The 12,522-nt window shown below is 48.2% G+C and overlaps 1 protein-coding gene across 9 annotated transcripts in view; it reads left to right on the forward strand.

The window, feature by feature from the left end:
• GLYR1 (glyoxylate reductase 1 homolog) overlaps window positions 1-12,522 on the forward strand; it is a 33,668-nt gene that overhangs the window by 11,334 nt on the left and 9,812 nt on the right. For 7 of the 9 annotated variants that reach the window (XR_004628508.1, XR_004628507.1, XM_034670417.1 and 4 more), the window contains exons 5-10: window positions 55-297; window positions 5,040-5,126; window positions 6,007-6,063; window positions 6,818-6,868; window positions 6,961-7,034; window positions 9,767-9,866. Coding sequence is in view for 7 of the 9 variants with exons in the window: in XM_034670417.1 (XP_034526308.1) it covers window positions 55-297; window positions 5,040-5,126; window positions 6,007-6,063; window positions 6,818-6,868; window positions 6,961-7,034; window positions 9,767-9,866 (612 nt within the window). In the remaining 2 variants the exon portion in view is untranslated. The remainder of the gene's footprint in view (window positions 1-54; window positions 298-5,039; window positions 5,127-6,006; window positions 6,064-6,817; window positions 6,869-6,960; window positions 7,035-9,766; window positions 9,867-12,522) is intronic. The other 2 variants (XM_034670422.1, XM_034670423.1) reach the window with 1 other exon arrangement.

Here is a 12,522-nt window from a genome sequence, read left to right on the forward strand (position 1 = left end):
CAGCGGCAGCAGTGGCTGCTGTGGTGGCTATCATTGTTATTATTAAACTTTCAGACATCATCCCACAATTCTGCTGATGACAAGAATCGGCGTAATTCCAGTGAGGAGAGAAGTAGGCCAAACTCAGGTGATGAGAAGCGGAAGCTTAGCCTGTCTGAAGGGAAGGTGAAGAAGAACATGGGAGAAGGAAAGAAGAGGGTGTCTTCAGGCTCTTCAGAGAGAGGCTCCAAGTCCCCTCTGAAAAGAGCCCAAGAGCAGAGTCCCCGGAAACGGGGTCGGCCCCCAAAGGATGAGAAGGTTTGTTTTACCTCTGCAGCTTCTGGGATTAGTGACTTCCTTCTGTATATGAAAGAGTTGAGCTCTCTACAATATGCCTCAGCTCACTGAGTGGACATAGAAACCTGTGCTAAGCACTGCCCTAAAGAGTCCAGCAGACCAGGGGAGGGACACAGCCTGGATGCACAGGCATGAAATAGGAACACAAGACAGCAAAGGACCTCACATTCAACTAGATGGTTGAGGCGGGAGAATAGTCTACCTGAGCCAGCATGTGAGGGCTGGCACCGGAAGGGGCTTAAGAAGAGGGGAAGAATGCATTCCAGAGACGAGGGCCCAGCCTACATGGGGCTTGATGTTGGCGTGGGTATTCTCATTATAGGTAGAGGACAGGAAGGAGAGCAGAGAGCTAAAAGTGGGCTGTCACTGGATTATGGAGGGCCTCAAGGTTTACTAAAGCAGTATTTACTGTCATGGAGTCCATAGAGGGCCACGAACATGTTGGAGCTGGGTGTCGGGGTGGTGGTGTGCTCCATGCTGTGTGTTGGCAGTGGCAGAGGCAAAGAAGAAAGGCTAAATCCAGTCAGAAAGCTAAACCCAGGTTTGCATTTATATAAGGAGTTATCCTGATAGCAAATACTGAAAAGAACTGTCTTGAGAGGCACTCAGAGGAAGGGCTCATAAGATTTAGCAACTTATTACAGAGTGAAAGGGGGAGGGATCATGATCTCAGGTTTTTGCTTGGGAAATGGTAATACCTTTCCCAAGAGCAAAAGTCAGGAGTAGGGTTGGTGTATGGAGCAAGAGGACTAGTTCTGTTTTGAGTGTGATGAATTTGAGCTGATGCCAAGACTATTAGGGAGCCTTGAACTAATGTCAGGATGGAATGTAGGTGTGGGAAGCGAATCTGTAGAAAGTATGTTGGAGAATACAAGCAAAGTATATCTGAGGCCCAGTGGGATCGGTCTTCAGAGAAAGTAAGGAGGGAGCAGAGTGAAGGGCAGGAGTCTTCTTTGCAGGGAAGACGCTTGTAGGTCAGAGTTGGAGGGTTTCAGAGGAGCCATCACAGTGAAATAAAATGGAAATAACGTACCTTTCACCTTCCTGAAAAGATTTGGGTCAAGTCTCAAAAGCCAAGGGACGAGAATTCGAGATGGAGGAGGTGGTCTGTCAAAACACAGGGGAGGATTGTTAGAGCACAATCAAGGGGACAGGAGCCAGATGGCTGGCAGAAACAGTTGGGTGATAAGGCCGTGATGAAACACTAGACCTCACCAGATCAAGGCCTGCAAATTCAGACACCAGCGAGACCAGACAGGTCATGGCAACAAGAGGAGCTGGCTGAGGGTCTGCAGCCCTGACCTGCCTCCACGCTGAGAGCATTAGGGTGGCAGCAGCTGCCACTCTGGGGGGATCATGCTCTGTCCATGGGGTTCCAGCGAACTTTTGCCAGGTCGTCTGGCTTTTCCTCAAGAGAAGCTAGAAATACAGATTTTTATGTGAAATGTTCTAATTTTAAATGTTACATGCTAATTCAAAAGTTTAAAATATTTCCGGGCCAGACTGACCCTGTGGGCTGCCACTGTGTGACCACTGTGTTAGAGAAAGTCCTTCTCACTGTTAGATGACCTGAGACTGAGTGTAGACAGAGTGACTAGCGGTTAGGACAGCCCTGGCTGACGGTGAGCACAGGGAACCGCCAGCCAGAGGTGGAGAAGGTGGAGAAAATGCTAGCCGAGGTGCAGAAAGAACTTCTCAGGGGGTGTGATCTAATTTGATCCAATTGAATTGATTTCCTGGGGATCCAGAGGCATCTGAGCTGTCAGCTTTTATACTGTTCTCCAAATTCCTATTTTCTGCTTTCTAAAGCCGTGGATCTCGCCAACTCCGTGCTGGCCCTGCAGAGAAACGACATCTTTTTGGAAAAAGAGGAGTGTGCAGGAGAGGTGAGGAGGAGGTCTGAGTCAGAACTTTGACTCCGTAACTTGCTGCATCTGTGTGACCTTGGCCAACTACCTTTGCCTTGGTTTCCTCGTCTGATTATTGGGAATAATAGTGATACCTGTCTCTCAGGTTTGTTGTGAGAATTAAATGAGTAACAAGAGCAAAGCACCAAGAATGGTGTGCCATGCACTACGCATTTGATGAATGGCTTTATGTTTGTCAGTGTCTGGCAGTAGCCCGTTGTGCAGTGAGAGCATAGTGGTTGTCGTGTAACCCAAGGCCGCCACCGGGCTTACTGCAGCGACTCTTCTCACAGGCTCCCAGGGAAAAGCAGTTTGCCCTTGAGTCTGAATTATTAACCAGGGGATAGTAACATTTCTTCTGCTGTTCTTGGAATCAGGTCCCCAGCCAAGAGGTCCGCTTGCTATTTACCCTTAGCACAGTCCTTTCTACAGTCTCCTTGCTTGGCCCAGCCTCTAGTGAAAGATATGTCAGCTGGAGAGGAAGGAGTGTGGCTGGTGGTGCAGGGTGGGCACAGCTGTTTCAATTCACACAGTTGGTTTTAATGAAGCGCCTTCAGAGATGTAAGGAATCTGGGCTTGAAATTTTGGTGCATCTTCTGATCAAATAGGTCCTGTGGTCTAAAAAGAGTGTGTGTTGCTGCAGTAATTGTCATTTGGCTGTCAGGCTTCTTTCTGAAACAGCAGTAGCCTAGGCTGATAATAGGGCAGAGCCCCGGATGATTGCTGTTGGGAGCCATAATCCCGTCCGGTGAGGATTAGTGGAAAAGGCTGACCTTTTGATGCAGAGGCGTCCATTCCGTGCGTACAGGGAAAGTCTGGGTCGTGCCTCAACTCTGGTGTGAGAGGTGTGCTCTTATCCTCTCTCAGGGGCTCTCGTTTCCAAGTCCTGGGCTGAGAAGGAGAACTGCAGTTCTAGGCACACAGCACCCTGACAGCACAGAGCCATCAGGGCTGTGGTTCTCCTCAGATCCCCGAGTGGTGCAAAGAGTGATGATTTGGGAGTCGAGGCCTTCGGCTAGTGCCAGATGGAATGCCGGTAGTCTCCACCTGACTCTCCTTCTGTCCTGGGACCTTAAGCATGTCACCAGAGCTATGCCGCCCCCAGCCACAGGGAACAGGTACAGAACATGTCCATTGTGGCAGGACATTCTTTGGGACAGTTCTTAGCACTACACCTCTTTTTTTCCCCAGAGCTCTTTATTCAGCTCATGTTGATTGAGCAGCTCCCCCATAAGCCAGATGTTTAGTGATAAAGCAGTGTGATAGTTAGACAAGGCCCCTCTCATGTTCACTTCTTCAGTAAATAGTGAACATCTAATCTGTGCTAGGCATGGGTCCCAGCACGGGATACAGAGTAAACAAAGTTGACAAAGGTCTGGCTTTCAGGGAACTCACTTATAACATCAGCATCACATTCTAAAGGGGGAAGATATAGAGGAGCCAGGGAAAGCACCCCAATAAGGTGTGACATTTCTGTGGAGACCTAAGTGAGCGTGTGAGCCAAGTAGATAACTGTTGGAAGAGCATTCCCAGTAGTGCAGAGGCACTGAGGCAGGCATATGCTTGGTGTGTTTGGGGAATGGATGGAGGGCCCAGGGGGTGCTGGTGAGTTAGAGAGTGGTGAGGGGGGGAGAAGATATAATAGGACATGAATTCAGAGAGTAGGGTGAAATGGGGGTTGTAGAACTTGTAGTGCTCCATAGGCCATAATAATAAAACCTTTAGCCTGACTGTGTGAGACAGGAAGCCAGTTGTAGGCCGAGAAGTGGCCTGCTGCACTCTAGCTGCTCTGTACAGTCTAGACTGCAGGGTTCCAGAACGGAAGCAGGGGGATCCCTTTCGCTACAGTCCAAGTGACGGGTGATGGCAGCCTAGCTTGAGTGTTATCTGTGGGGTGGCAAAAAGGGGTCGCAGATCCCCAATTGTAAAACCATAATCATTGCTCGCAGATAAGAGGAGGGTGGAATCAAGAAGGACTGCAAAAATCTCACCCTGGTAGAACACTGTGGAAGGAGCCATTTGAGTGGGGAGATCTGGAGTTCACTGGGGTGTATCAAGATTCCCATGAGATTTCCAAGTAGAAATGTCAGGGGGGCCACCGTGGCTGGAAGATCCTACACATGGGAAGGGGGTGTGAGGTGAACTTGGTGGAGGGGACAGGAGCACAGCAGGTATAAGGCTGAAGCAACTCCCTGCCCAGGATGGATGGGTGTGGGCCAGGCTGTTGGTGAGGAGGTTCACTGTTCCACTGGGTCCTGCCCTGGCATCGGCCTGGGGAGAGAGTGGGGCTCTTGGCTCCCAGCTGCCCTGGGTTGGAAGTCTGGCTTTGTCACTTAGTAGCTTAGTAGCTAAAACGCTGGGCACATTTCCTCATCAGCACCATGTGGCTTTCTTAGTTTTTTCTGAGATTCTCTCTGAAGCCGGTACTGTTTTCTTAATGTTCGTGTTTGTCTGTAAGGAATCTTCTCTGTGACTTGCTGACAGCACTGCACACCATAGTTGGGCTTTCCAGAGACATCTGTCCTTGTGAAACTTTGCACAAGAAGACAATTTATTTCAAGAACAGAGAAGAAAGCCTTGCTCCCTGTTGATGAGAACTTGCCTGGTTTCTCCCGATGGACAGTCAGAACCGTGCCTGGGGACTTGACGCTGGTGGGTTGGCTAGGGGATTTTATTTAAGGTGGAATGTGACTGAAGGAAGCAAAACAGTGAAGAGGCGCTCCCTGATTTGGCGCAGGAAGACAGCTGCTACTGCGGTGGCCTCAGTGTCTTGACCATCTGTCTTTCCCTCTGTAGGATCTCACCATCCCTGAGTCTAGTACCGTGAAGGGGGTGATGACTGGACCGATGGCCGCGTTTAAATGGCAGCCGACTGTGAGCGAGGTAACAAGCTCTCCCGCAGGCCGGGACAAGCTCAGCCTCCAAGCTGGTTTCCTGGCCTGTGTGAAGCGCTTTCCTTTCCCCGTTTTTTAAATAGCAAGACGGTATTGAGGTGTACGAGGGGGAAAAGTGCAAGTCTCCACCCTCAGGGGGTGCTCAGTATCAAGTTCAATGTAACTTTTTCCAGACCCTTTGATACACCCCCCACTCACCCATCATTCATTGAATTATATGCCCAGTTTCTGTTGTTGGGAATAGGGTTGGTTTTCACAAATGTGGGATTGGCCCCCACATTTTTTCACTTAATGCTTTATAAACACCATTCACTGTTCACATATACAACTCTGCTGTTCAGTAGCCCCTTGGAGTGGGTGCCCTTGTCCCCTGTTGAGCCTAATTGTGAAAGCCCTTGAAAGTCCTGCACCCATTGCCCTGTATTTCTGTTTATATCAGTCCTCCATGAGACTAGACACTCAAGGGTCTGGCACCAGGCACAGTAGGTAAAACCCTAAAATTGGGAGAGTTGTGAGAATTGATTTGGCTTTGCCTGCTCGGTTATCCAAAGGGACTGGTAAATGCTGTATTTTAAAAATACCAGTATGCCTTTTAAATATTTTCCTAGTGTTACTGGAATAATTTTTATCCCAGCCTGAGAAAATTGTCTCTTCTTTTCCACTTGTAGCCAGTTTCCCTCTAGCTGGAGCAGGGATCGTTTATAAAAGGTTTAGACCAACAATGGGAAAGCGCTTCCAGGCAGTTACATAGTCGAGACCAGCTGCCAGGGATGTTTCAGCCAGAGGAAAGTCAGTTACCAGGCAGTTACCAGGCAAGGTGACCTCTGGTGGAAGGTATGTTGTTCTATTGAATCATTTTCTGGTTTCAGCCTGTGAAAGATGCAGACCCTCATTTCCATCATTTCCTGCTCAGCCAAACTGAGAAGGTGAGTTGGTCTTTGACGTTCTTGATCCTTGGTCAGGGGCTGGCCTGAGGGGAGAAGGTGGCTCCATGGAACCTCACCCTGCTAGTCTGAAAAGTTAGGCTCTGCTTCTGTCACTGCCCAGAGCGACTAGATAAAAAGTCACATGGAGGCCCACTCGTGAATCAGGTGTTATTAAGGTTAAAAGTAAACCAAAAAAAAAAAAAGCATTTAAGACTCAGCAGCTGTGTGGTTGAGACATTTGTGCTTGCCTTCAGAGTCTAGAGCAGAAGCCAGACCTTGTGAGCTATCAGCACTCATGAGGTAGCCCATGCTGTTTGGTGGATGCATTCTCAGGCTTGCTGTACACTCTCTCTGAACCATCGGGTTGTGGAGGAAAAGCTTCCCACAGTATCTGCAAGGCCATGAGTTAGGCTGAACCTTGGTATAGGACCTGATAGGCTGTGGCTTTGGAGTTGGACAGATCTGGGTTGCAAGCCCAGTTACACTGACTAGCTTTGTAATTCTGAGCGTATGACTTCACGACTCTGATCCTTAATGTCATCATTGGCAAAAGAATCTTGCAGAGTTGCATAGATATTTGAGTGAGGTAGTGTGTGTTACCTTTCTGATGTGTCCTTTGGAGTCAGTAAAGTCGAACAGCAAATAGGTTTTCAATGTTAACACCACACTTTAGGCCTAACCTCTTAGGGAAATTATAACAAAGACCAGTTAAGCATTCAGTTTAATACATAGTCTTTTTTCCCTCCTTTATTAGCCAGCTGTCTGTTACCAGGCAATCACAAAGAAGTTGAAAATATGTGAAGAGGTACGTAGGTTCCATGCCTCCCTGTTTTTCTCTTCCACTGGGGCCCTTGCCGTGGGCAGACTGACCTGATGAGTTGTGCTTCCTTTCCCTAGGAAACTGGGTCCACCTCCATCCAGGCAGCAGACAGCACGGCCGTGAATGGCAGCATCACACCCACAGACAAAAAGTAGGACCTTTGATGAAAAGGCTTCTTGTGGCTCTAGTTCTGTTAGGGAATAAGGGATGACCCCAATGGGGCTGTTTAAGGGTTGTGTCCCAGCCATTGCTGGGACTGAATGGAAAGAGAAAGGGAAAGTTGTAATTTTTAATGAGTTGCCTGAGAGTAATTTGACCTGCAGGAGCCCTAGGTCCTATAAGTACATGGTGGGGTTGCCTTCGTAGCTCACAGATGAGTCTTTGAGCTGGAGGAACACTCAGTTTGGTGGTTCTCAGACTTTCCCCTGCCTCAGAATCACCTGGAAGGCCACATGTGAAGCATCAACTGCTAGCGCCTCCCCGCTCCGGGTTTCTCAGTCAGTAGATCTGTAGAGTTTGTGTCTTGGACACCTTCCAGGGTGTGCTGCTGCTGCCAGTCAAGAGACCACACTTTGAGATCCACTGGCTTAGTAGAACAGTGATGAAAACCCTGAAACTGGCTGTGGTGGAGGCAGATGGCAGGTGAGAGGTAAATCACCATCGTCCCGCCTTCCCCAGCTCTCCCTGCTGTCGCCACCCGGTCCTTCCTGCACACCTGCCAGCAGCTCTCTGCCTGGCTCGGGCAGGTGGGCGAGCCTTGACTGTGGTCACCAAAGTTTAGCTTGAGCCTGCACATACCTGCCCTTCCTCTGGCGGTATGTGCACTCGTGTGTCTGAAAGTGCTGAGAGGGAGCACTCTCCTGAGCACCATGGCCAGACCTGAATTTTCTGTGCATCTCTCCTGTACAGTTCTTTCTCAGAGTAAAAACAGTACATCTTTTACTTGATTCATAATTTTTTGTGCTGATGAAATCCCTGATTCTACCAGTTATTTTGGGTGAACGGCCCTGGGGAGAGTGGAAAAGGCAGAGGCATGTTCTATGCTAATGAAAGGGGAGATGGGTGTCACCCACTGATTTAAGGAAGATTGTGCTGATATTTTTAAGAAAAGACAAGGATAGGGGCACCTGGGTGGCACAGCGGTTAAGCATCTGCCTTCGGCTCAGGGCGTGATCCCAGCGTTGGGGGATCGAGCCCCACATCAGGCTCCTCCGCTATGANGAAAAGAAAAGAAAAGACAAGGATGAAACTGAGGCCAGAGTCCAGTGCTTTCACCTAAGACCTTTGTTACCCCATTAGTCAAACCATTTTTTGACATGAATGTGAAGCCAACTACACAGTGAAACAGCTGTATGGTGTACTAGGTGTCCTGGAACACCAAGAAAAGAGAATTAGTCTGCCGTGATGTCAAATCATAGGGCAAACTTAAACTCCCCAGACAGCTGTGAATGACAAAAGATCTCCTGGGTTTTGAGCTTTGGCTGGAAACTTAGTGGGCAACGGTGCCATGTGGTGAGGAAGGTGGTGGGTTCTGTTTTCATTGTTGGAGTCATGCTGTGACAGCATGTGAGAGTTCATATTCCACCAGGGATGAGGGGAGACCCTTTCTTTTATTTTTTTAAGATTTAATTTATTTATTTGACAGAGAGAGCCAGCCAGCGAGAGAGGGAACACAAGCAGGGAGAGTGGGAGAGGAAGAAGCAGGCTCCCAGCAGAAGAGCCTGACATGGGGCTCGATCCCAGAACGCTGGAATCACGCCCTGAGCCGAAGGCAGATGCTAACGACTGAGCCACCCAGGCGCCCCATGGGGGGAGACCCTTTCAGTATGAGAACCAGTTTGTAGGGGTGGCTGAATGCGACCCCAGGAGACCGAGAAGACTGAAAGGGTAACTCAGATGAAAGTGGACAGGCTGCAGAGAGGGTCTAGAGCTGAGAGAAACCGAAGCCGAAACCAGAACACCTTGTAATAAGAAATGAAGGACGAGGCATTGGTTAGCTATATCACATGCAAGGAGTAAAGTGCAGGAACCAAAAAAAGACCTTTGGGCAAGATAAAATATCTGTAAAAGCACATAGAAATAGCAGTAGTAGCCAATAGCCACTAAGTATAGCAGTAGTAGCCAATAGCCCTTAAGTTCTCAGCATTGCAGGAAGAAGCAGGCCACAGAGAGTGAAGGTAAGCAGATCATGTTGTCCACCTGAACTCTAGTCCCCCAAGATGAGCATGGGCCTGCAGTTAGAAGGGCAGGGTGGGGAACTGTGAACAGGCCAGCGGAGAACAGTGCCAGGCAGGTTCAGGAGAAGGCAGACATAGGAAGAATTCACCTTCTGGAGAAGATTGGCTCCAGGCTTTGAAAAGGGTCAGGGCCCATCTCTGCCACAGCAGGAAGAACACAAAGGTAGTGTTAGGTGTGGAGCTGGGGAGGGAGATGAAGACTATGATCCTGATTCCTATAGTTGGAGAAGTTGACTGGCTCTGGACACATTGTTTCAGTTACTTGTCACGGATTCTGAAGTGCTTTAAAGTGGCGTCTGAAAGCCTGGCATTTGGGACGGCTGACCAGGAAACTGCTGCAAAAGTTGAAGACAAATGCCTCCTTTCTCACTGTACCGGCACTGTAGGCTCAGACGCTCTGTCAGACAGTAAGGGAACAAGTTGGAAGACTTGCCCTAAACCCTATGAGACACACTTCTTTCTGTGGCAGGCAAGGGTTTAGAAAAGCCCATTTAAATTGAGGGACACTTTGAAACATTGTCACGATGAGAAAAGGCACGATGTGCACGTGCTGCCGCTGACTCTGCAGCGGTGCTGTCAGCCGCTGAGTGGACTTTCTGGTGGATAAGGCCCCCACCCTGAACCCATCGATATCTCTCTTTTTCAGGATAGGATTTTTGGGCCTTGGCCTAATGGGAAGTGGTATCGTCTCCAACTTGCTAAAAATGGGCCACACGGTGACTGTCTGGAACCGGACTGCGGAAAAAGTAAGCATTCAAGGGGGTGCTTGTCAGGCGGGGTGGGACAGCGCCTTGACCCTTGGAGTTGGAGTGGCTTAAGGATGGGAATCTTGCTGTTGCCTCCACTCAGCGTTCTGCATGCAGAGAGCAGGAAAAGCCAACCTCTTTGTTCAGTCAGGTAAAGCTGTAGGTGTATGAGCTTCAGATGTTTGCTTTTTTGTGTTGTTTTTTTTTTTAATTTCAAGTTTTGTTTTGTTGTTTTTTTTTTTAAAGATTTNAGGGAACACAAGCAGGGGGAGTGGGAGAGGAAGAAGCAGGCTCAACAGTGGAGGAGCCTGATTGTGGGGCTCGAACCCATAACGCCGGGATCACGCCCTGAGCCGAAGGCAGACGCCCAACCGCTGTGCCACCCAGGCGCCCCTCAAGTTTTTGTTTAAATTCTAGTTAACATATGCAGTAAAATGTGGTTTCAGGTGTGGAATTTAGTAATTAATTACTTATATATAACATCTGGTGTTACATAACCCATACATATCACAAGTGTCCTCCTTAATACCCATCACCCATTTAGCCCATCCTCTGCCCACCTCCTTCCATCAACTTAGTTTGTTCTCTACAGTTAAGAATGTCTGAGCTTTGGATGTTGTTATAAAAAGTAAATGTTTAAAAACACTCAGGTATAAAAATGAAGTGAAAATTCTTCCTTCCCTGCCATTACCTGAGGTAGCTCACGTCAGGTGTTTGTATCCTTTTTTTTCATGCACATGCAAATATATGTGTGTGTATATTAGTAATGCGTTGATACTGAGTGCATAGACATAGATCTGCTGCTTCCTTTTTAACTGGCTGCACTGTGTTCTGTCATTGGGACTGTATTAACAGCACCGTACAGTAGAGCATTCTGGAGTGCTGGAGATGTCCAGTGTCTGCACTGTGGTAGCCACTAGCCACATGTGGCTCTTCAACACCTGAATCACGGCTAGTATGATGGAAGAGTTGAATTTTTAATTTTATTTCACTTAAATGTGAATAGTCCCCCATGGCTATTGCCCAACAAAGTGGACAGGACAGATTTAGAAGCTCTTAACCTAAGGTGGTGGTCCACCACTCCAAGGGTCTTTGCGTGCCCTGCAATGGAATTCCGAATCTGAATGTGCAGCTATTGTAACAGAGAGAGGCCACGGCTCCTCCCATCAAATTCCTGTCCAGGAGAAGGTGAAGAACGGTAGTCTGAGTACCACAAACTAGAGCCCTGTACTCACCAGGAGCACACGAAGAGAGATTGAGGAAGGACCAGCCTGTTGGGGAGCAGGTGGGGCTAAGCATGTGTTTACAGGGTTACTGAGTGAGCCTCCGTGTGCAGCTGGGTGCACCTGAGAGGAGGGTGGCTGCTGAAGGAAGTGGCAGCTCTAATTGGTTTGAATTAACAGAAATGTCTTGGCAAGGTTTAAAAAAAAAAAAAAAAACCTAATGAAACAAAGGCTTTTTTTTTTTTTTTTTAAGATTTTGTTTATTTGACAGCAAGAGAGGGAACACAAGCAAGGGGAATGGGAGAGGGAGAAGCAGGCTTCCCGCTGCGTAGGGAGCCTGATGCAGGGCTCGATCCCAGGACCCTGAGATCATGACCTGAACAGAAGGCAGATGCTTAACAGCTGAGCCACCCAGGTGTCCCAAAGCAAAGACGTTTTCAAGAATAACAAGGAACTGGTTAGAGAGTCAAGAGGGTTGGGGGGGAAAGGGCACTGACAGCTGTGCTAAAAGGTTTGGGCTTCAGCTTCTGGGCATTGGGTACCTAAGGCAGGAGTGAGATCTCTGGTCCCATCTGTAGGATAGGTTGTGATTCAAGGCACAGGTAACCAGGAAATGTAGACCCAGACAGTTGCAGAAGCTGGGAGAGTCAGATGGTTTCCCTTATAAGTACATTCCCCTTTGATAGAAGTGCCTCTGGTCAGCCTGTATCTTGACTGGAAAACCTAAATGTTATATAAACATGGCCATTCTTTCCAAATTTATGGGAAAACAGGAGAGCAAAGCAGTTAAACGAACCTCGATTTGGAATCAGACCTAAATCCAAGTCACAGGTGTCTTGCTCACCCTCTCCAGCAAGATTGTTGACTTTCCTAAGCCTCAGAGTTCTCATCAGTAAAATGATGATAGCAAAAGCAAAAGATTAGGGGCTCCCGGGCAGCGCATTTGGTTAAGCGTCTGACTTTTGGTTTCAGCTCAGGTCGTGATCTCAGCCCCACGTCAAGCTCCATGCTCGGTGTGGTGTCTGCATTTTGGCTCGGGTCATGAGATCGAACCCCGCGTCATGCTCTGTGCTGGGCATGGAGGTTGCTTAACTTTCTCTCTCTCCCTCTGCAGATCCTCCTCCCCCACTCAGATTCACTCTCGCACTCTCTTTCAAGGGAAAAAAATAAGGCCATGTAATGTAATTTTTTTTTAAGGATCTCGATAAATTATTCCCTGGTATAGTAAATGGGAAACACGTTTTCACTTTTTCAGAAAAGAAAGAGTAGTGAGATCTCTTCCAAGCAAAGTTTAAAACATAAAGCTATATACTAAAAGGCTAAGGTGCGTGTGTACCGTGATAGACACATGCCCATCAGCTAGACTGGACAGCTAGGACTTCGTATGATAGCCGTAGCTCGTTGCAAATCAGTGAGATAGGAGAAAGTCAGTC

The sequence above is a fragment of the Ailuropoda melanoleuca genome, chromosome 10, assembly GCF_002007445.2.
Source record: "Ailuropoda melanoleuca isolate Jingjing chromosome 10, ASM200744v2, whole genome shotgun sequence".
In the NCBI taxonomy this organism is placed as follows: Eukaryota; Metazoa; Chordata; class Mammalia; order Carnivora; family Ursidae; genus Ailuropoda; species Ailuropoda melanoleuca.